The sequence below is a fragment of the Canis aureus genome, chromosome 33 (assembly GCF_053574225.1).
Source record: "Canis aureus isolate CA01 chromosome 33, VMU_Caureus_v.1.0, whole genome shotgun sequence".
Lineage (NCBI taxonomy): Eukaryota > Metazoa > Chordata > Mammalia > Carnivora > Canidae > Canis > Canis aureus.
Genome location: NC_135643.1, coordinates 18,274,380 through 18,298,273, shown reverse-complemented (window position 1 = coordinate 18,298,273; position 23,894 = coordinate 18,274,380). Strand labels below are relative to the sequence as shown.

Below are 23,894 nucleotides of genomic sequence, written 5' to 3'. Positions count from 1 at the left end.
GCTATTATTGTGATTCATTTTATCCCATTTGAAGCTTTAAAAGATATAGTAAGTGCCTTTGAAGACGTTATGATCTAGAAGGAGGAATAAAAGAAATATGCCAAGGAATAAGAGAGAAGTCAGAGTCCGATAAACGCCATCAATTAATGGAAAGTTCTGTGGGAGGGAGTTCAGTGTGGGGGGCATAATATTATTTTGAGGACATCTGAAAAGGAGCTAACATTTGAAATTAGTCCAAATGAAAGGTAGAGTTTGACCAGCATAATGGGAAAAAATACAGAATTTCTAGGTGAAGTGAACAGCGTGAAGAAACACAGAGGGAACAGTACAGACTCCACACAAGCATATTATTTCCGAAACCCTAGAAAGATATATAAGAGTTTTATTGTGATGGACCTCAACTGCCAGAGAGAGGAGTTGAGATTCAGGTTCTTGAGTTACTGGAAAGCCAGTGGAGAAATTTAAACCAACCCAAAACATGATTAGAAATATCCATTGGACATATTAGTCTGACATCAGTGGAAAGATAGAGTCAAGAAGAGAAGCGTGAAGAATCAAGGAAAGATCTGGGCTGATGGTGGAGAAGTGAGAAGGGAATGAGGTGCGGAAGGTCCTGTAGTATAACTCCCATGGGACCTGGTGGCCAACACTGGATGGGTGGAGCAGAAGAGCAAGTGTGCCTCTAAATAACAGTAACACTTAGAGGGCAGATAGCTTTGTGGTGACTTTGCTTTTGGAACATCAAAGTAGAGGTATGACTTAGACATCAGGACAAAGATGTCCCAGGGATAGTTAGAAATATGGGTGTCGCTTTCCGGAAAAGAGCAGATCCTAAAGTCGAGACTCAGGAACCAATTATATAATACTGATATTTGTCACCCTTGTGATCAGGGACAATATCAAGGGAGAGCAGAGGGATAAGATAAGCAACGTTGTCAAAAATAACAAGCATAGGGACACCTGGGTGGTTCAGCAGTTGAGCGTCTGCCTTCGGCCCAGGACGTGATCCCAGGTTCTGGGACCGAGTCCCACATCGGGCTATCTGCGGAGAGCCTGCTTCTCCCTCTGCCTGTGTCTCTGCCTTTCTCTCTATATCTCTCGGGAATAAATAAATAAATCTTTAAAAAAAAAGAAAAGAAAAAAGCATTAGTGAGAACTTCCTATGTGCTGAGCATGATTCGAAATGTTTATTAGCTCATTTAATCCTTACAGCAACCCTGTAAAATACCATTAATTCCACTTTTGAGATGTTCAGTTTAGGGCACAGAAAAATTAGGTAATTTTTTCTAGGTCACAAACTATTGAGTAGAGAAAGCAGGCTTCACGCCTGGGAACTGGCTGCAGTCTAGACTCCACTGGTAATGTGGGTTGCTGGAAGAGCCGCACCCTAGAACATAGAGACCTAGAGGTGCCCTGCCATTGCAGGGGTTGAGGAAGGGCAGTCAGGAGCTATAGAAGGAAGAGCACCCAGAGGAGGAAGAGAAGCGGAAGGAAAATGTGTCAGGGTAGCCAAGGGAAGAATTTTTTTCTACATATCAAAGTATTTCCTTCTGGAGTTTCCATCCAGAAAGTAGTTCTAGGTCATGAAAACAGAGTGTCTCAGGTTAAGTCCATGGAGGGGATGAGACACAGGATATATTTTTGATGGTTGACCTTGTAAGAGTTTCTGATGTTGAATAAATGATGTGAACACACAGCTGTAAGTGTAAAGCTTATGGTTATTTCTTTTATATTCCTTGCAGATGTGCTACTTCTAAGGCACTGTCAGAAAAGAAATCATCCTAGGCTTAATTTCTGCATAGGGAAAACCGTATTTGTAGTGGAGCCATGGGATCTGATTAAGGCAAATCTTTTAACCGTTCCAAGAAAAATCATTGTAAAAAGCATACTATGGAAGATCTACATCATATTTAAAATGTTTGATACATGTATTTTATATTCACACAGATAGTTCTTATACTTGGGCACACTTGATCTTTCTTCCCACCAGAAACACACAAATCTGCCCAAAACGGTAATAATTCATTAAAATAATTTTAATTTTTTTAATTAGTGAGAGGAAATGCAAATGGTCAACGCTGGGAAAGATCGACAAACAGATTTGAGCAGCAGAAACAACCCAAGAGCAGTTTGAATCACGGTCAGTGATTTCCCAAATAGACATTTATAAATTCTCAGCATCTGGGGATCCAGCACTTAGCTTGAAACAAATATGAATAATGGATAAGGCTTTCTTGCACCTCATGGCCTTTTAATAATGTAGAAATACCAAAATCCTAGTTATAGGTAAATGGTCTATCCAACACACTGAAGAGACAATTAGTTCAGTCCCAGCGACGCTGCCTAACACCCACGCTTGAATCAGAACCTTGGGGCTGCTTTGCAGACAGGCCCTTTACCTGAATTCTGCCTCTGGCACCCGCCTTCCAGCGCTCCCCACCAGTCTCTCTGCCATCTCTCTGCTTCCCATCATCGTCCATAAATCCTCCCCTCCAAACACCTCTTCCTCCTGCAGGCCCACCAGCTCCCTGCGCACACTCTTCCCAGGTTAGCAGTTCTCCATCCCATGCACGTGGGAGTCAGTTGGGGAGCTTTAACAAAGACTTACTCTGCAGTCCCAACCCAACGGTTCTGATCTAATTGGTGTGGATATTGGTTATGATAAAAAGCAGGAATATTCTCGATATGTTCACTTTCAGACATTGGGCCACGGGTTTTTCTTTTACCATTCCCTAGGTTATTCTGTTGTGCAGAATAAAAGAAAATTAAGAACTGTTATCCAGGGACGCCTGGGTGGCTTAGCAGTTGAGGCTCTGCCTTTGGCTCAGGATGTGATCCCGGGGTCCTGGGATCAAGTCCCGCATCGGGCTCCCTGCAGGGAGCCTGCTTCTCCCTCTGCCTATGTCTCTGCCTCTCTCTGTGTCTCTCATGAATAAATAAATAAAATCTTTAAAAAAAAATACTGTTATCCTAAACACTTTCACTGATTTTTTTGGAACTTTCATCTTACCGAGGACAAACTTTCCTAATCCTTGAACTACTCTCTCCGCCTCCTTCACAGCTCACATTAACTGCAACTGGATCTTCCATGTGACACGGCATCCCTCAGAATCCCTGCGGGGAATACCACCCTCCCTCTAAGTGAGCATAAGGCTGAGAGGATGAGTTCCAGTACTTCTCATACCTCTGACTGCTTCCAGGGCATTGTTTTCTTGGAGGGCTGGCTTTTTCTACCGCTGTTCTTATTCTGATATTCTGTTATTCACTATCTATTTCAGATCCAGAGCCCAGAATCTCCTAGTACCTACCCCTAGCCTAGCAGTACCTGCCTCATGGTCTTTCTTTCCACTCCTCTTATTCCTATCATCCTTTCAAATTCAAAGACAACGCTCATTACAGTTCTTTGCCCAAAGTTATTCTGGTGACCTTCACATCATCCCCCATCATCTATCTGCCAGGGTAAACTTGCTCTGGATTTCACCCTCATTAGCATCTCCACCTGCCAAGATCCCTACCTCAGAAGCTCCTGATTTCTGACCACATCTGACCTTCCATCTCACACACAAAGGCAGGCCACGGTTGGATCTTAAGGAAGACCTCCTTCAATCTTCTCTGGTGTCCTGGTCCACGAACCCTCCTCTGCGCTCCCCCAAATCTCCAGGGAACTCACTTGCAGTCTAAATCTCTTGCCAGCTGGAGCTGCTGAGGGTTTCTCTAATTTCCACAGCTGAAGATGACTGGCACTGAACAAGCCCTCTGGTTTTACTTCCAGATTGTGGTGTTGCTCTGACAACCATAATTTTTTTTAAAATATATTTTTTATTTATTTATGAGAGACACAGAGAGAGGCAGAGACACAGGCAGAGGGAGGAGAAGCAGGCATACGGGACTCAATCCCGGGACCCCAGGATCATGACCTGAGCCAAAAGCAGACGCTCAACCACTGAGCCACCCACACACACTCAACCATAAATTTCTGCTTGAGTGTATCCTACTCCCCAGGTGGCTGCCCTGAGCTGTGCCTCCCCTGTTTCTCTGCACTCCTTTTGATCCCTTCTTGGCTCTCCTCAGATCTCACAGAGGCTTCTTCCAGGTCCCTGACTACACAGCAGCCCCTTCATGCTTTGCAATGACCTGACTCCTACTGCACCACTCAGAGGACACTCCCGTAGAGCCTGTCCTTTACTCTTTGAACCTTTTATTTCAGCCTCTCCTCATCTGGCCTGGGCTCTGATGAAAAGGAGCTCTGCTTCCTTGTTTGCACTTGAATCCAGCTCAGTCATCTACCCCCTCCATCTCCAGTGCAGCAATTGGTGACCCAAAGTGGGTCTCCTCAGGCTTGATATTTTCTTATAGTTACCACTGCGTCCTGAGGATTCCTTTGGAATTACAGAAACCCTCCCAGAATGTTAGACTGGGGCAGAGAGGGAGCCCAGCGGAGTGCTCCTCCTCAGAGTTTCAGAACTACACAACATGGAGAGCTAACTAGAAAAATCTGGCCCAGTGTCTGGAAGTGAACATATTGAGAATATTAATTCCTGCTTTTTATCTTATGTGCTTATACTGTCCATATGGATGGGGAGGAAAAAAAAAAGGAGACCACCACATGAGTTGGTGTCAAGGAGGCACTGATGCATCCTTTCATCTCCGCACCCAGCTCTTTGAGGGCAGCAGCCCTGGTGACACCTTCCCTCGGTTTTGTTAAGCCTGCAGGCGAAAACGGTCCCTGAAACTTAAAAGCTGTGTTTCACAATTTGGAAGCATTGCTGAGAATTAGAATGCCAGAGGTGAGTGCCAATATAAAAGCCAAGGCTGCTAGGAGATAAGAGGTTCTCAGCCACCTTTGGGGTGGGTTTTTCTCCCGTGCATGTGCATGTGCTCGAGAGACCAGTGGGAGCGATATGCAGGGTGAGCTCATGTGGAGGAATAAAGATGGAAGAATTACAAAAAACCCTTTAGAAGCAATCCTGTGCTCACATAGCGAGGTTCTGTCATAAAGATTTAGGTCCGTCAATGATCACAGTGTCTCTGTTTCCCTCCTCTTTGGGTGATTAAAGTGATAATATTGGCGTTTCCCTCTCATTATTTGCAAAGATTTAAGTCTTCCTATAAAAAGACCAGAAATGAATAGAGAGCAAGATTATATTTGGGTAAGTTTTAAAACACTCAGAGAGAAACATACATCAACATGGAAATAAGGCATCTCTGTCCCACTATCCTGAGGGTACAATTTCTGAGATTTTTCCTTTTGTAATAAAGAGGTTTATAGTAAACCCTGAGATGCATAACCTAAAAGAAGAGTTATTTGCATACATTATGGGCAGCATGTGATGTTTATTGAATTTCTGACAAATGTATATGCGATATGAACTGAATATGTAAATTAACATAAGCTGGCTCTCTTCATGTAGTCATTTGGCATGGAGCAGAGTGTTCTTTGGATTTCTTCAGCTTTCACATACCCTAATTCAGGCTGCGGTCTAGTATAGAAACTCCGTGAAAGATCAGATTATGTGGAAAATAAGAGAAAATGAAAGAAATGCTGAAAATGAGAGGAAGTGGGAGGTCTACTCGAGAGTTGTGTGATACTCAGCCTCTTGGCTGCAGCTGTAGACAGGCAGAGGTAGCCTGGAGAAGCTTTTGTTTTCATCGTGCCACCTGATGCCTTCCACTGGCCTTCTGACGCCCCCCTCCATGGCAGCTGTGACCCTGCAGAACCCAGAGCACTTCAAGCCTGCCTCTTCTGGGCTTATGAAGGCTGGCCCTCTTTTAAACTGGCCCCGTTAGCCTTAGGTTTTCTTTCAGTTCCCTCAAACAACCTCAAAGCTAGCTTGACCCATGTTTTATACTTTCAGGACGCTGGTCTCTTCAGTTAAGTTAATCTATGTGTACATGTAACACAAGTATTAAATGACACCAAAAAATGCATAAAAGGATGCAAATGTGTTTTTCTTATCATTCTGCTGCGTGTATGGAAGGAAGTGTGGTGTGGTGTGGTAGGGGAACTAGAGTTAGGCTGGCTAACTCAATTGGTCCTGCAGCTCCTCAGGTTTGTGGCTCTGGTCATTGAACTTGACCTCTTTGACTAACAGTCACTTGATCTACATCAGGGACACTGAGAAGATTCAAGGAGATCAAAGTTATTACATTTCCTAGCACTAAACAGGGGCTTGATGATGTTCATTATCCCTAGATGGGCATTTAGATATAACGGCATTGTGAAGGTAATGCCTCAATGATGATATTAAATCTAATTGTACTCTAATTTGTGAGGTGGGTTTCAGGACTGTAGGCAGGCTAGTTGGTCAGCCATTTAGGGACACGGATCTTTTTGGTGAGTCTAGATTTACTGAATCTTTATTATCCTCTCATGAGACTTGGCCCTGCCCTACCCTGTATTTTGGAAATGACCTGCCTTGTTGAATTTATTTTTTTTGAGAGAGAGAAAGAAAAGAGAGGAAAAAATAAAAGTGCTGGTACACAGTATAGAGGCCCCCAAAGATCTCTCTTTACAAAATGTTCAGAACCTGTAAATGTGTTACCTCACATGACAGAAGGGACTTTGCAAATATGATGAGGCGTATGGACCTTGACATGAAGAGATTATCCTGGATTTTCTGGGTGGATCTAATCTAATTACATGGTGCTTGAAAGTGAAGAATTTGTCTTAGCTATCTATAGTCCCAGGGAGCCATAGCCATGGAGGAGAGACCAGAAAGATGTACCATTGTGATTTTGAAGATGGAGGAAAGGGACTCTGAGTCCCAGAATGTCAGCCTCTGGAAGGTTTTGGAAAAGACAAAAAAGCAAATTCTCCAAAAAGGAAGGCAGCCCTAAGAACACCTTGACTTTAGCTCAGTGGGACTGAGGTCACACTTTTGATCTACACAACCTCAAGGTAATAAATTTGTGTTGTATAAAGTCATTAAGCTCAAGGTGAATTCTTATGGCAAAAATAGAAACTAATGTGGAAATTTTAAAATGGCATATTCAGTGACAAAAAGAAATAAAAGATAATTTCAGAAGTTTTAGAACAAACTAAAATGTCCTATTTCTAATTCCAAAGATGTGAGGGATCATCTTCTCCTTAGAAATATGCCCAGAGGTGGACAAGTGACACTGCCACTTCTTCAAATGCCACCCTTTGGCATTTTGCTTTAAAAGTGTCACAGAGTGCCCTGACTGGGCAGGCTAGACGTGGCAGCTCTGACCGAGCATCTGTGGCAGTGGCAGCTGTGGGAGCAGCAGGCAGAGCCCTGGAAATGAAGTGACTTGACGGGGAGTGTTTGCACATGGTCACCAGAGTCCGGCCGTGTTATCGTGAGGACGAGGCATGGCAGGCACACTCAGGGGGGAGAGCACAGCACCCCGGTGTGAGCTCAGGAGGAAGAGGTAGCAAAGCCAGCGGCGGTGACCCGAGCAGGTGGGAGAGGTGGCCCACAGTTGGATGTGCACCCCCCCACCCCCGGGCCCTGCAGCCAGAGGCCACAGGCCAGAGGAGGAATCAGCGCAGTGGAACGGAGAGCAGCTTGGCTGAAGCGCTGGCAGGGACCAGCAGAGAAGGACAGCCACTCTCTGTGGCCTCTGTTTGGGAGGCATGCAGGCCCACAGCTGTGAGAGCGACAGAAGGCCTCCGTGGCGAAAAGAGAAATTTCTCATTCCCCATGACAAGGGCAGGTCTCAACACAGACTTAAAGAATTAACAGGAGCAAGACAAGGTTCTATAAAATCTGAATGGAGATGTGATTTTTTTTAAAACCAAGACACCCTTGAGGGTTGGTGTTTGTGAGGCCCAAGTGGAGGCTGAATGTGGCCTTGAGACCCCTGGCCCAGATGATGGAAGTGTGGAAAAGGTGGGGCACGGGGCCTGAGCTGCCCAACTCAGTCTCCGGTGCTTGGTCCAACACTGGGAACAGAGCATGGAGCGGGGTGCCTCCCTGCCCATCTGTCCCTGGGTGGAAAACCTCCGGAGTGCGAGGCCCACCTGCTTGGGATCCCAGGGCCGGCCCTAGGCCCCTAGGCAGCTGAGTATAGCCCAATCAGGCCTTTCCATTTCCATCAAGAAGAGAGAGTGCGCAGACAGATCACATCCACACAATACAGAGAATGAAGCCAGACAACATAAAACAAAGCCTTGATTTAACCTCCTTCCAGCCTTCTCTTCCAGAAGAAATTTTAATGCATTATATGAGATTCAAGTTTAACCATTTGTTTCCTCCTTTCTCCAGCTGATAAGATTTCTATTAAGAAAAAAAGAAGTGCTAAGAGGGCAGTGAGGAAAAGGAGAGAGTGGGGTGTGGGGCCGAGGGAAGGCTAAAGGCTAGATAACCCACAAGCAGGATGACGGCTTCTGGAGGAAGGGGAAGCGAAAACACGTGCCTCCAGCAAAGGAGGCCATACGGTTCAGAGCCTCAGTAAGAGAGGAAACCGGTTCTGGAGCAGGAGTAGGGTGAGCTCAGGGCCCGGAGAACAGAGCCAGGGCCCCAGCACCTCACACAGTTCCTGGCACAAAGCGCCCCCCAGGCAGAGACGTCTCACATCCGTAAACTTGCGCTTCAAGTGGCTCAGTGCGTGCAGCTGTGTTGCCTGGGGCTCCCCCGCGCACTAGCTATGAGACTGACACGTGGCCTGGAGGCAGATGCGGTCAACCCCAGCAATAAAGCAGCATGAAAAATTCTGGGGTGAGGAAAACCAGAGTGTGGGAGCTGTAAGGCTCCTCCCTCTTGCCTTGTCCTGTGACGCCTTGATGACAGCTGATCCTCTGGGCTAAGAGCCTGGGAGAGTTCTGGGTACAGGCCAGAGGGACTCCCTGTGTACGTATGCACAGGCCTTTAAAACAGCTAAGATTTATTGTGGCTCTTAAGTGGCCCACACTAATGGCTGGGCATGGATAATGTCTTGGTTTAATTGGTTATTGTGAAAGCCGCTTGTTTCTACTGTGGAATCTCTTGTCCCTGCCTTTCGAGCGATCCCTCTCAGGCCTCCCAAATCAATAGAGCCCTCACTCAGGGCCACCCGAGAACCTGTGCTGGGCAGCCAGCGAGCAGGGCAAGCAGCCATCTGAGGATCGCTCAGACCCCGCCGGGCCCTAGACTCACACGCGCAGGGCCTGCTCCTGGGGACTTTACCCCTGGGATCTTGGGTGTGTTGCCACAGAAAGGGGAGCTAGGGATACCTCTGCCAATAAGTGACTCCTGAGAGGGTCTTCCCAACGTTAAGTTGCAGGGTGGAGATAGGAGTGACAAAGGAAGGCCGAAAGTGACCCCTTCTCGTTGAAGCAGAGCAAGCTCATTAAAGCCAAAGGGAGAGTCACCTAGAACCAAAACAAGGCCCTAGGTGGGAGTGCCACCGAGAGAGAGGACAACCTTTGCAAAGGAAGGTGGTGTTTCTGTTTCTGAGAACAAAGAGCCTCCACGATCCTAATTCCTATTGTGGCATTTCTTTCCAAGGTCACCTTATCTTTTCTGAAGTCTGACTACATCTTTTGACCTTAAAAAAACGTTTGTTCTTATTCTGTCTTAAGGTGCATGAAATATCCTAACTGTGTGGTCCAAAAGCAGGTGTCTGAAAGCTGGGTGAGAGCTGAGCACAGTTTTGGGGTTATGTGTTTACATGGTGATCTCCCCTCCTTGAGTGCTGTGCAGCGGGTTTGGGGACTCGTCTGTGTGCCCCAGAGCCTGACATGGTTCCGCAGGGCATGGATGTTTTACTGATGTTGAATGAATACTCTCAGGAAGATTAAGGAGAGGAAAGCATTTAACTGTAAAGCTATATCTTATTGATTCATACATTTGTTATTTTTATGTCCTCTTCCTTCTGTGTATCCTATGTATAATAAAATGATTTCATGCAGAAGGAATTCAGAAAATCAAGCTTTTTGAAATATAAGTTACAGCATATTTTTCAGTAGGATCTGCTGTAACATATCTGAAGTTATAACAGTTAAAAACATAGCAATATGGAACACAAGCCTGACCAGTGTATCAAATGGGCTGGCTTCTTCTCTCTTCTGACGTAAAATTTATATAGGTGACCCTTGAACAATATGGGAGTTATGGGCACCAACCCCTGCACACAGTTGAAAATCTGCATATAACTTTTGACTTCCCAAAAACTTAACTACCAATAGCCTACTGTTGACCAGAAGTCTTACCAATGGCATTAAATAGCTGATTAACACATTTTGTATGTTATATGCATTATGCACTGTATGCTATCCATAAATAAGCTAGAGAAAAGAAAATGTTATTAAGAAAATTTTAAGGAAGAGAAAAAATCATTTGTGGTAGTGTCCTGTAGTTGTCAGAAAAAAAATCAGTGTGTAAGAAGACACATGAAGTTCAAACCTGTGTATGGGATAAGCTCTATGTGTCAAGTCATCTCTGACTCCTGTAGTTTTAGATGATTTCAGTTTCCAGGATTTGCTTTCTTGATTGATTCCAATATCTTTAATTCACTTTAATATTTTTAATTTGTGCTTTGGTCATTGTCTTTATTTTGTCCTGTCTCCTTGAAGTTGAACATCCTGAATGTGATATCAGTTGCTACTTCTCAGGGAGAGCATTACATTTGAGTTTGGTTAGGGTTCTTCTTACCAAATCATTTATTCCAGGGCTGATTTCTCCCAGAAGTAGCAGTGAAAGGACACCTGCCAAAGCCAGTGGTCTCCAAAATGGCCCTCACACGGCCCAGACTCAGTGAACTTTGGGGACAAAAAAGATAATAATACTTCTGTGTTGATTCATCTTAGCTCATACTTTTAACCTTATGTGTACTTTATAATGTAATACAGTAGCTTACTGATGTGTTGATATTGGTATATCATTTATAAAGAAGCATAGAATTCATGCTCAATTTTCTTACCAATAGGCATATGCAGTATGCTTGGAGAGGGACCTCTGCTTAAAAAAAAAAAAAAAAAAAAAAGTCTTATTTGTTTATTTGAGAGAGAAAGTGAGCAAGAGCAAATGAGAGAGCACAAGCAGGGGTAGGGACAGCAGCAGAGGGAGAAGCAGACTCCCAGCTGAGCAGGGAGCCCAATGAGGGGCTCCGTCCCAGGATTCCAAGATCACAACCTGAGCCCAAAACAGTCACTTAACTGACTGAACCACCCAGGCACCCCAGAGGGACCTCTTCTTTAAGCATGGGTCCATGCTGATGGACAGTTTCTCTATCACCAGGGTTCATGTCTAATCAAAGGGGACAAAAAATTAGGTTCCCCCAGCTTAGTGTAGAAATTTTTTTTTTATCATTCCCGTTGCTGGAAAAATAGCTTAAGAATATGGAGATGTGGGGCAGCCCTTGTGGCTCAGTGGTTTAGCACCGCCTTCAGCCCAGAGCCAGATTCCAGAGACCCGGGATCAAGTCCCACATCGGGCTCCCTGCGTGGAGCCTGCTTCTCCCTCTGCCTGTGTCTCTGCCTCTCTCTCTCTCTCTCTCTATGTCTCTGATGAATAAATAAATAAAATCTTAAAAAAAAAAAAAAAGGAAATGGAGATGTGTTCTCTGGCTCTATTATTTTTAAAATGACATTTTACTGGGGCACCTGGGTGGCTCAGTCGGTTAAGTGTCTGACCTTGGTTTCAGCTCAGATCATGATCTCAAGGGTATGGAGATCAAGCCCCACCTCAGCTCCAGGCTCAGCGGGGAGTCTGCTTGGGATTCTCTCTCTCTCTCCTTCTGCTCTTTTCTAACCAGCCCCCTGCTATCAAATAAACAAATCTTTAATCTTTAAAGGTAAAATAACATAAAATAAAATGGCATTTTACTCTGTACTTTCTCTCAAAAAAAAAAAAAAAAAAAAGGCTCACGCCAGAGCCATCATTCTCCACCAGTGAGAACTCTCAATCATGCCTTTTGAGGTCAATGCCTAAGAAACCAAGGACAGAGGCTTATTCTTGGGCTGACTCCAACCCAGACTTTGCATTCAAATGTGGTATTAGATTTCTTGACTTCAAGGTCATGGCCAATAGGCAGTTCAGGTTTTTTTCACTGGTCCTCCCTGCCAAGAAAACTGATAATGTTCTCCATATCCTCTAGCAATCTATGTTGATTGTAGGAATGGGGTGTGGATTATATATTGTTGGGTACAATTTCCTCCCAGAATACAATGCATCTTCTTTTAGACATCCCAGGGAGATAATTTGGACATAATGAAGATCTATAGTAATCAGATAATTACTATCGATTGCTCTTTAGACGTCTTGATGAGGTAATTAGGGTGTACTGGAAAGAAGCTAGAACTGATTGATTGGCATGACTGTAATCTCAAAGATTTCTAATTATGTTTCTTTTCTTCTAATGGCTTATAAACAAACATCATTTTAGCTTTAGAATTTGTCAGGTGCCAGGTTCACTGGGAACATCAGCTTTCTCTATTATGCTAACTAGACACCGAACATGATCAACATAAGCTCATTATGCCTTGCTGCTGAAGCAGAAGAAACTGCAATTAACCCTCACTTTTCTTATTCGTCTTCATTTCCACATGGCTAGATTCTTGTCGAGGAACGGAGTGTGAAGTGTTCCACGAGGAACATGTGCAACTCTGGGTTGGGTAGGTCTGTATGGCTTATTGGGGACCCTCAGAGCCTGCTGAGCTGTAGGCACAGCAGAGCCAGGGAACAACATATGTGTCCTGGTAGCTGACTGACTGGTTGGGAATCGGCTGACTGTTCAGACTCCTGTCACAAGTAATAGCTACTCATCAGCCAGCAAGGTTGCATCCTCTCCATGTAAATATTCTGAAGCAGCTGGACCATGCCCGTCTCTCCACCAATGCGCTGTTACCTCATCTCGTCCATTAAACACTAATTAGAGGAATCCGTGTCTGAGACCATATTCCACATCATGCTAATATCTCCTACACCTTATAGGACCTTTCAGCAGCTTCATTATTCATAATAGTAGCCTGACTTAAATATGATGGATGCTAAGAACCACTAAGAAGTAGCTCGAAATGAGCTGTTTACATCTAATCAATGATGTTGGTAAGCTCTGCACTTACTGGGCTACATGTGCGTGGGTTAGAATTCATTCAACAAATGCAAAGCGGATGTATTTCTGGGTAGACAGCAATCTGGTTCCCATACTCACAGTTCTCCACTGTGATCCATCTGCGCGTGGTACTCCAGTAGGAGCCTAGTACAGGAATGACCTGGATGGGTGCCTGTTTTATGGAACCCCATGCTTCCAACTGAAATGTCACCAAAGAAGAAGATTGTGTTCTGCCTTTGTTTTAATCAAATCCATTATTTTCCTGAACCCTCAAAACAGAAAGAAGGAGGGAAGGAAGGAAGGAAGGAAGGAAGGAAGGAAGGAAGGAAGGAAGGAAGGAAGGGAGGCAGGCAGTGGGACTGGTCGGCCACAGATTGCCTACATATGTGTGTCGCTAAAACTTTTAAAGCATAACAGGAGCAAAGTGCCTAGGGATGGTTCTGATAATAAAGGAAGATCCACATGTTTTGTTCATTGATAACTTATGGTTTGCTGCTGTTTGGATAATTGGGGCTATACTTGGAAATGCTTCGTTAACTTCCATTAGCTTGTTTGAGAAATGAAAGTATACTTAAAATTTGTCTTCGTGTTACATCTTTATAGTATAAGTAAAGTTACATAGCACAATTTTTAATCAGCCACAGTTCTTGAGAAATGAAGTCTTCTCTTCCAGATTTAATCTGAGTAATTGTTTAGTTCAGTATTTGGAGCTGATGAACCCTCCTAATCTGCATCAGTAGATTTTCCTCTAATGGGATATGTAATGAGTATATTTTACTTTAGTGTTTGATAATTAGGAAAATTGTACAATGAATAATTTTATGCAAAAATCATATTCTTTCTGTAGGTAAAGAAACTACAAAAAGTTGAAAAAATGCCCCAAATGCATTCCAAATCTTCACTTGTTGGCTGGTTTTGCCAAGTCCAAGACATGGATTTGTTTTCTGGTGATTTGCCCTTTTCCCTAAAAGTTCATTGAAAATCTACTTACTTTAATTGTTTATATTTCTACCTGTTTTTTCCTTTCATTTGGATTTCTTCTTGTTTGAGGTCCTGATTGTTATTTTCCAGGATTTGATTAAATCTTCCACTTACCCATGGGGAAATGCAGACTGTATGAATTTGCCTCAGAACTTATGATGTAGATTGCTGAAAGAGAGTTAACGGTCAGGAGGATTGAGTCACGCACAAACTGGCAGACCCTTCAGTTGGAGGGTCTCCAGGCTGCAGAAGTGGGAGTCTGCACGAGTTAGTTGTGGTATGGGGGAGGTATGGTGAGGAAACGTACTCATTTGATGAGAAAGCCAGCCAGAGGAAGTAATACGATTCAGTAATTTACTTTTGACTTTGGGCATGTCATTGTAGGAAGTATTGCAGCTTGAGAGACAGATGGGAGGACAGCTCCTAGAAGAACCTAAGGCTCTTCATTTTAAAGGCAGCACCCACAACTTGCGCTTGTCGATTCATGATATCACCCATTCCCTCTGGAAAAGTAAATTGCTGGCAAAGTATCAGGTAAGGTTCCCAAGCTGAACCAAAGGGTTGGAGACAGTTCCAAAAAAGAAATCTAAAATTATTTAGACATAAGATATTCCTTTCCTTGAAATTAATTCTGGATCAGTACTTGTTTCTCCAAAATGGTGTAGAGCTATTTAGGATTTCTGAAAAATACTCTAGAATATTTGATAGTATTTTTTTTCTTAATTCTCCTTCAAATAATTGCACTGTTATTTTTTAATTTTTAGTAAAAGGACCTCCGAGTCCATTTCATTTTCAGAATAAATGCTAACACTGAATTGATAAAAGAAAAACAACCTCAAAAATGTTTTCATAAGGAAAAACAGAAGAACGGCGTTACCCCACATGTGACACAAATTAGACCTCAGCCTTGCTAGGAAGGTATCTTTACATTGAAAACTTGGAAGGAACACCAGTTTGGACATTGAAATAGTACCTAAAAATAAAATTTGATCAGGATTTTATTAGATAACAGCATAAAAACACTGCTCCAAAGTATCACTGCATGGACACATGGGAAAAGCAGAGGTGTTTCCAGGGGTTGTCACCCTGACCCCCAACCTCTCTGAGCCTGACCTCCCAGGAGGCTGTGGGATAGGATCTCCAACCTTGTACCCAGTCCCAAGAGATGCAGTCCACACTTAGATAAGCTTCATAGCCCTCTCTACCTGCATGCAAATCCGATCCTATACCCAGCACTGCAGCTCCACTGGTTGTGACTTCCTGGTATAAGTCAGTGAACATTACTAAGAGTGAAGGAGGATTTTTTTCCAGCTCATTCTTAGTCTTGTATGTCTAGTACTTACACATAAATTGTAGGAAACAAATTTCTTAGCTTGCTAACTAACACCCTGGAGCTTTCACAAGGGGGTGCCTACCAGACTCTTCTGTATAACTCAGCACTTGGTAGAGGGATCAGGCTTTTGACTTTGCTATTAAATCTCTTCCTTTGCTTTCTTCTCTCCCTTATTTTGCAATCACCACAAAACCCCACAAATCTTACCCTTTTATGAACAGTATCCTTTGTGCAATCATAAAGGAAAATACTATTTTGATAACAATGATAATCTGATATTAGTTCAAGCCACGCCTGGCTGAATTGTTACCATCTGCCAGATACCCGTGCACTTTGATTTATCTCATCGGGTTTGATTAACCCCAGCAGGTCATGATTAGGTGCTCTTTTGCTTACTTTTTCACAGATAAGGAAAGTGAGGCCTGGGAAGGTTAACTTACCCCACAGCACCACATAAGCGAGGGAAGGATGTTCTCATTTGTACTGAATTCAGCTCCAGAGCCGCCTCTGTTCTTAACTACGATAGTAGTTTCTCTTTCTTTCTTTCTTTCTTTCTTTCTTTCTTTCTTTCTTTCTTTCTTTCTTTCTTTCTTTCTTTCTTCCTTTCTTTCTTTTCTTTCTTTCTTCCTTTCTTTTCTCTTTCTTTCTTTCTTCTTTCTTCCTTTCTTTTCTTTCTTTTTCTTTCTTCCTTCCTTCCTTTCTTTTTTCTTTCTTTCTTTCTTTCTTTCTTTCTTTCTTTCTTTCTTTCTTTCTTCTTTCTTTCTTTTTCTTTCTTTCTTTCTTTCTTTCTTTCTTTCTTTCTTTCTTTCTTTCTTTCTTTCTTTCTTTCTTTCTTTCTTTCTTCTTTCTTTCTCCCTCCCTCCCTCCCTCCCTCCCTCCCTCCCTCCCTTCCTCCCTTCCTTCCTTCCTTCCTCTTTTTTTTCCTTTACTTTACTTTATGGAAACAAGATTCTGGGATGGGCTCATTAGAGGCTTGGTGCTTTTTAGGCCAAGGATTTTCTGCGGCAGCTAATCGGGCCCACGGTTACCCGCTTGCAGTGGGTTTTGGCTTTCCCCTGTCCTGTGCAAAGGGAGCGTACAGGCATGAAAGGGAGCTGGATCAGTGCTTTACCCTTTAGACTTTTGCTTTTCTCCAGAACACCACGGCAGGGATTCCTTTTAATGAGCAATGACTGGAGTGTGTAGGTTTTATTTTGGGAATTTGCTAAACTTTTGAAAAATCGCATACAATGGCTTCTGTTGTAAACGATAGAGAAGTGGCAGACTGGTTAGCTATAGAGACACCGGAGGCTGACTCCCTGGGTTCATATCTCAGCTCCACCACTTACTAGCTGTGAGATTTGGGGTGGTGGTGGGGGTGGTGGTGGTGGTGGTTTATAACCTCTCCAGGCAGGCCTTGGCTTTCTCAAAAAGTAGGTTGGGATGTCCCCATGCTAGGCTGTCATGAGTATTAATAGAATAATACTAAGAAAAGTACTCCTAAGAAAAGTACTTGGCAGTGTGGTATCTGAGAGTTGTTTTCAGCGTTAGTCCTTCATTGTGGTTTACATTGTTATATCCTCTAGGAAATTCCTTTTTATCATATCTGGAGTGGGTCGCAGAGAAACCTCCACTGCACGTTCACCCTGGAAAGATTTAGCCTGAACACAGTGGAGCTGGTTTGCAAACTCTGCGTGCGACAGGTGGAAGGAGAAGGGCAGATCTTCCAGCTACACTGCACCGTGTCAGAGGTAAGAAGCTCCTGCCTCGGAAACCAGGAGAGAGGGCAGCCCCGGTGGCTTGGCGGTTTGGCACCGCCCTCGGTCGGGGGCGTGACCCTGGAGACCCGGGATCGAGTCCCACGTTGGGCTCCCTGCACGGAGCCTGCTTCTCCAACTCTGCCTGTGACTCTGTGTCTCTCAATAAATAAATCAAATCTTTTAAAAAAGAAAAGAAAAAAGAAACCAGGAGAGAGACTGACCTTGGGAAGGGGTGGGAGGGGGCGGGGAGGGTAAAGGTGTCTCAGCAGAGGCCATGTAGGAAGTCCTGAAACGCTTAGATGGGTCCTATTTATTAATAGGATAATATTTTTAGTGAATTCAGGGAGCTGGCTATATAGAAGAATATAATAGGAAATCCTTTTTGAAGAGTAAGTCTTTTGTATTTTATGACATGAATCTAAGGTCACGTTGTAACTTTTTACAGCAGACCCGAACTTCAGGCGTCAGGTAGACTGTAAGTGGCGCGTACGCGGCGTGGCTCGCCCCGAGCAGCCTCGGGGTGCCCGGTCCCCCCCCCCAGTCCTCCTTGGGAACAGGGGAGCCCCTCCACAGGGAGGAACAAAGGGAAGGGAGCCAAATGGTCAGAAGGCAGCGCTTCCCGGGGCCTGGCCGAGCCCAGCTCCAGCCACTGGCTGCGCCACCAGAGCCCAGGACTGTCCTATTTCAAAACTACGGCAGGACAGTCGATGAGTTCGAAGGCGACTTCCCCCTCGCGGTCTCACCACGGTGACACCAGGGTGACGAGTGAGATGCCCCCCGCCCCGTGTGGCTGCGCCCCACGTGTCCCCCAGCACAGGGCTCCGGGCCCAGCCCTCTTTCCCACAGCCGCCCAGCCCAGCCCAGCCCAGCCACGGCCACCACGTCCTGCTGCGGTTCCATGAGACTTTCGCCTCCTAAACAACTTTAGTCACAGACCCCGGTGACATTCATAAGGCAGGATCTCGGTGTCAGGGCGCCATGGCAACCGCCGGCCTCAGGCCCCAGGCGCAGGCCCTGTCTCCCAGGCGCACGGCACCACCCCTGCTGGCTCCGGAGGGTGTTTTCACTCTCCAAGCCCAGCAGGTCTGCAAAGTTCAATAACCCCCCAGCTCCAGTGACAACAAAGGCTGCGGGATTTTGGAGGGGGGCGAGGACGGCTGCTCCTTTGATGCCTGCTTTCTGTTCAGTGTGACCGACCGTTCGCTGTGTGATGAAAGCTGGGTGAGGCGAGGCCCGAGTGAAAGGGAGCTGTCCGGTCCCCGGTTAACACCCAGGCCCCAGCCCCAGCCCCAGCCCCAGCCCCCGCCCCCAGCCAGGGCCTCCCCCCCACCCCCCGCCCATCGCAGAGCCCAGACAGTTTTGCAAAGTGCCATCACAACTGAAGGACTTTCGTCCTTGTGCCAACGTAGAGGAAAGATGAGTTCTTTTGCAACTTGGTGGCAGAGAGGCCAGCCTCTGGTGCGTCTGTGGCAGAGGAACACATGTCGCTGAGGGAAGGGCAGAAATGGCTGGAGTCAGATGACTTTGGGGATTAGGGGGCACTCTGCTGCTTTTACTTCTGGGTCACTGAGCCCCACCGCTGTGGTTAGCATCTGAATGCGGGTGCGTGCAGCCCACAGAGGGGAACTGGGGACATGTGGGGCTGGGTACTGACGTAGAGGGGCAAGGCTCAGCTCTGAACAATTGATTCTGGAGAGCTCTGAGACCTGGATCCCCATCAAAAGCTCCGGGTAGGGGTATATTGTGACTGATAAAGCATAACCAGACAGAGAAAAGAGGCCATTTGTGGTTTCTTTCTCCTGCACAGGCCTCCTTCCTAGGGTCACAGGGCTAGCTGGCAGGTGGGCTGGGGTTGCAGTTCCAAAGTGCTGTCTTCCGAGAATGAGAATGAGCTGACTTGCCAGGAATGCACTGCCCCCTCCCCAATTGCCCACCACTCAAGGCACTCACCAGCAGTCATTTATAAAGCCGTGGCCCTTGGCCCCTCCAGTCAAGAAGGACCTGTTGCCGCCCAGGGAGACCAGGCTGTGCTTGACATAGACCGCGGGGATGTCAGGGGTTGGCCAGTTGTTCCTCGCTGGGTGCTCTGGCCAGAGACTGCTTAACAAGAGACAAAGCCTTTAGTCTCACAGAGAAGGAGTCTACGAATGAAAATGTCTGAAGGAGTAAAAGTAGGGGCCCGAATGCATGCCCAAATGTAAATAATGAAAGGTTTTACTTTTCTTTATTTTTTTTAAAGAGGGATATGCGGGGAATAGTAACAGGGAAATTACCCATCAACATCCAGGGAAAAATCAGTGTAGAGAAGAGGAGGAAATTTAAAGTCTCTTCAGGCCTTCTACTTAGTTTCAGCTCTACACAGAGACCCATGGTAGGAAATTCCCAAATGGACAGTTCCACTGGGACATGAACTATCACCTCACCCCTCCCGCCTCAGGTTCCTCATGGGTAAAATGAACCCTGGGGTGTGTCATGAGAGACGGACGAGTGAATGTTAGTAGGTGCCCTGAACAGAACTTGGCTCCTGGCACATGCTCAGCTGCTGGTGGTCAGTACTGCTCCATTGATGCCGTTAGGATTCCGGAGTTCTTGAGTAAACTCTGCCTGGACCATCTGTGGCATCTGTCATCAAACTTTAGATTCCCTTTCTATCAAAATCATAAAACCTCAGTCAGCCACTAGAAAAAATAAAGGAGTGAAAAATAAATCTCAATAAGTAAATGAATAAATACTAGTTCCCAGAGTAAAGAAGGCAGCTTATCTTCCCGGTTTGGTTCATCACACCTTGCCTCAGTTCACAGCTTTGAACCCAGGAAAAGGTGGAACTTTGGGAGGCAGTCTGAGTCCTCTGCTTTATGAATAGATTCCCGGATAATAGTCATGATTATAGTTTCCCACATTTGCTAGACCTTACGACCGCGTTCTGTACACATTTTGTGCATGAAGAAGAATATTTAAAATGTGCAAGGTAACACCACTCTGCTGTACTCACCCCATCTACTTACTCTTCAGTTTTCTGTTACCTGTTTAAACAACCGTTAGGAAAATCTAGCTCTTTGGCGGTGACTTCCAGAAGAAGAGTCAGGCTACGGGAGCGGAAAGTTGGTTCTCCCACAGGGCGCCGAAAACGTGTGCTGTCGCCCACAGCAGCTGTTTGGCTAATGTTGAAAAATCATATGTTTAACTGAGGGAATCATGGCATCAGAGACAGATGGTACCGGTATTGTAAACGATTATTGCAATAAGTGTTCTGTGAGAGTAAACCCTACTCCTACCTGGAAGTGAAGGCAGAAGGAATAGCAACTGAAATTGTTAGATGAAATGGAAATGTCTATTTTTCTTTTACCTCTAAGCCTGTTGTTGGCCGTCTGATAAGAGAGACAAGAAATTATGCCCTCTTGGGCCTATTTCATCCACAGAGAAATAAATAGGCCCAGTAGCCAAGGCTGGTGACTCGGGCCTCGGAGGGTCACGTGAAAGTGGTGAAGGTTTTAACTCACTAGGAAAAGGACGGCAACGTGAATATGTGGCAGACCTTCCCGAGTGGCATGCCTGCCTTCATTTCAGGATTTGACAGTGAAAAGAGCCATATTATTAGTCACATTTACTTGGAAAGAAGCTCAACACACCGCTGGGCTTCTGTCAGGAGACGGCTTCAGACTCTTTCTATAGCAGGAAAAATATTTTCTCTCATTTCAACAAATATGAATTGAGGAGCTTCTCTGTGCAGGGCACTGGGCTGATATCATAGGAATTCTGAGGATGACAACAATACTTTAATCTTCAAGAAATCATAGGAATCAAAAGAAGTAGCATATAAGTAAGGCCAGCGTGCCTAGGGCAGAATGTGTGGGCCGGGAAAAGTGCTGCCAGAGGTCCCAGGTTGGTGGCTTTGGGTGGCTTTGCTCAGGGGAGGCATGAGGACACGTCTTTGGTCCAGACTTTGAAGGGTTTGCCCAAGAGAGATTAAGGGAAAAAGAACAATCAGAGGTATGGCCTTAAATAAAAGGCGCTTGGAACAGTCTGAGACGAGTTTGAGTCCTGTGCAGGCAACCCGAGGAAGGGATGGATCTGATTGCCAAGCAGTGGGGGGAGGAGGGAGCCGCCCCTCTACATCAGGCCTGGCTCCGTACTACACAGGCATCACCTCTGGAGCCTCCCACCAGCCGATGAGGCAGGCGGTGCAGATATCCCTCATGCCTGAGTAAAAGTGAGGACTCTGTGTGGTCGGAGGAGCATTTAACGGTTCTTAATGAGAGAGAGGGAGAGAGAGAAGGAGAAACATCAGTGTGGCACTTCAGGAAGAATTCGTCTGACAGACTGAGACCACAGGTAAGCCATAAGGAGATGTTGTGGTCACGAACAAGAAGAGTCTCTGGGGAACAAAGTCACAGCTACACAAAACAGAACCCTCAAAGTGCAAACTCAACCTTCCTTGCCAGCAAGGGATGGTCACATTTGGGGATATGGTGGCTTTCCTTCTAGGCCCTGTTTTTACTGTCCACACAGGAAGAAGCATCTCAGCCTGGGTGATGGCACTAAGTTGTGGAAATACCATGTGATTTCTCCTCACCGCCACCTACTCAACCCCTTGCATACTTTTTCCCCCCTAATACAAGTGCTGAAGGGCTTTGGTTCAGAAATCCCCAACATAAATCCGTTGATAAACACCACCACCTGCCCCCAGGTCACTCTTCTGGTCCCTTTAGTTTAAGCCCTGTGCCTGTGAGGTCAGAAGCCCTCTCTTCTCAGGGTCCTTTGGAAGGAGCTCCGCCAGGTTTGGGGAAAGATCTGTAGGCCGCTTCCCCATTCAGGGACTCCAACTCCCGTTTACTACTAATGTGTTTCATTCCCACCAGTCCTTTACCTGGTATGTGCTGGAGCTAACACAGAGGAGCAAATGGGATCCTCAGAGTCTCAGTTTGCCAGTTTGGGGGTTTTGAGGCCAGATACCGTGATGACAGCCAACACCACCGTGTGTATTATGGCAAAGAATTTGTTTTGCTCTAATGTGCCCTCCAAGTCCTGATGGCCCCTATGCGGTGGGATTGCACAGGCCTAGCAGTGAGAGTTGGCAGCTGGCCCCAGGATACAGAGCATGCTGGGGACACAGACAGCGGTGATGCCTACGGCACAGGAGCAACCAGATTTGGGGGGCTCTGGGCAGTGGTGGCACTGACCCCCCCTGAGCTCAGCCCTCTGCACGACACCAGAGACTTCATGATGATTCAAAATGTATGTGGCTAGTTTATCCTGCAGCAACTACTTATGTATACCAAAGAGTTACCTGCTTTGAAAGAGAACGAGAGAGAGAGGGGAGGAGGGAAGATGACATTTAAAGTAGATAAAGTAGATTTTCTTTTATTGCTTTAAGAGTTCCCAGACAACATTTGCTTTTGCTTTTCCAACCGGCAGAAGTGATCAGAAAATGATTAGAGGTTCTCCTGCAGATGAAATTCAGATTTTGCATTTGTGCTGTTTTATGAGCTGAAACTATTTTAAGAGCCAATTTATGGTTTTCTCTCCTAAAATTAGATTTAACAAAAATAAGGGTGTACAGCAATCGGAGGATGCCATTAGCGCTTGCCCTAAGGCAATCTACTGTGTTCATCATTTTCTTTAAAAAAATTAGTCTTAATTTGATACCATTTGGAGGAGAGCTGTGTTCCATCTGATTCAACAAAAGCAGAACTGACTCTTCTTCTGCAGAGGTTAGAGAGAGAATTTACTTGGGCATTTGCCCAGGGCATTCCCCTCTGGGTCAGACAGTTTCTAGAAACTCTGAACTTCCAGCCTTCTCTAATCTCAGATCTGTTCATTCTCAAAGAACTGCCCTTTTGAACATTTCTCCCCTCTCGAAATCTAAACCTTTAGGAGTATTGATAGTCCTCTCTCCTCTTTCATCCTGAAAAGGATGAGAGAAAAGCTGTTACCGTATCACACCAGAGCTTCCGCCTCACCCGGTCCATAGCGAAACCTGTCCATCCAAGGCTATGCAAACTCAGCACAGAACGCACTTTTTCTTCTCAACCAGGTCACCACTTTCGGCCTGGGCGAAGGCCTTCTTACCAAGAGGAATAGCACTCATTTTCTTCTTATTGCTCAAAGCAAGGCATTGTATGGTTCAATAGAGATGGCTTTTGTCTTTGGAAATAATGCTGTGTTGTTTCTATGCCTGAACTACAGGAACCTACTGGCATCGACCTGCCTCTGTTGGACCCAGCGAGCACCATCACCACCATGACGGGACCCGGTGCTTTTAGCATCCCTCCCCCTATCCGGCAGAAGCTCTGTAGCAGCCTGGACGCTCCACAGACGAGAGGTCACGACTGGAGGATGCTGGCCCATAAGCTGAACCTGGACAGGTGGGTATGGCCAGGCTTCAGGACTGGTTTCCATTAGACATACAGCTCCGAGGCTGGTAACTGTTAGATTTAGGGCAGCATTCGTGTTTGGTTTAGTTTGGTTTGGTTTTCCTATCCATCCACTTACTTTTCATTCTGCAAACCTGTATGAAGCTTCTTTTTTTTTGGATCTTGCACCCTGGTCTTGCAAACACATTGTTGAGAATAGATATTCTGGGCTTATCTCACAAGGTAAGTATCGATCGACTTTTGTGATCCACTTTGCAAAGCTGATGGGCTAAATCCCCCTAAATTATATATCCATTCACTTAGAGTAATTGTCTTTCCTCATCTCCTGCCCAGCAAGACCTGATGCTGGATGGTTAATTAACATGCTAATCACCGCATTGATACCGAGTTATAAGGACAGCTCAAGAGCCTCCTCTTTGTGGACTCTTGCCATCACTACCGAGCACAGGACATGGCATGACCTGTCAAAGA

At 45.4% G+C, this 23,894-nt stretch overlaps 1 protein-coding gene across 3 annotated transcripts in view; it reads left to right on the top strand.

The window, feature by feature from the left end:
* The window catches only part of UNC5C (unc-5 netrin receptor C), a 351,448-nt gene that overhangs the window by 320,550 nt on the left and 7,004 nt on the right, over positions 1–23,894 (top strand). For all 3 annotated transcript variants that reach the window (XM_077882935.1, XM_077882934.1, XM_077882936.1), the window contains 3 exons: positions 14,362–14,511; positions 16,876–17,040; positions 23,236–23,414. In XM_077882935.1, the coding sequence (XP_077739061.1) occupies positions 14,362–14,511; positions 16,876–17,040; positions 23,236–23,414 (494 nt within the window). The remainder of the gene's footprint in view (positions 1–14,361; positions 14,512–16,875; positions 17,041–23,235; positions 23,415–23,894) is intronic.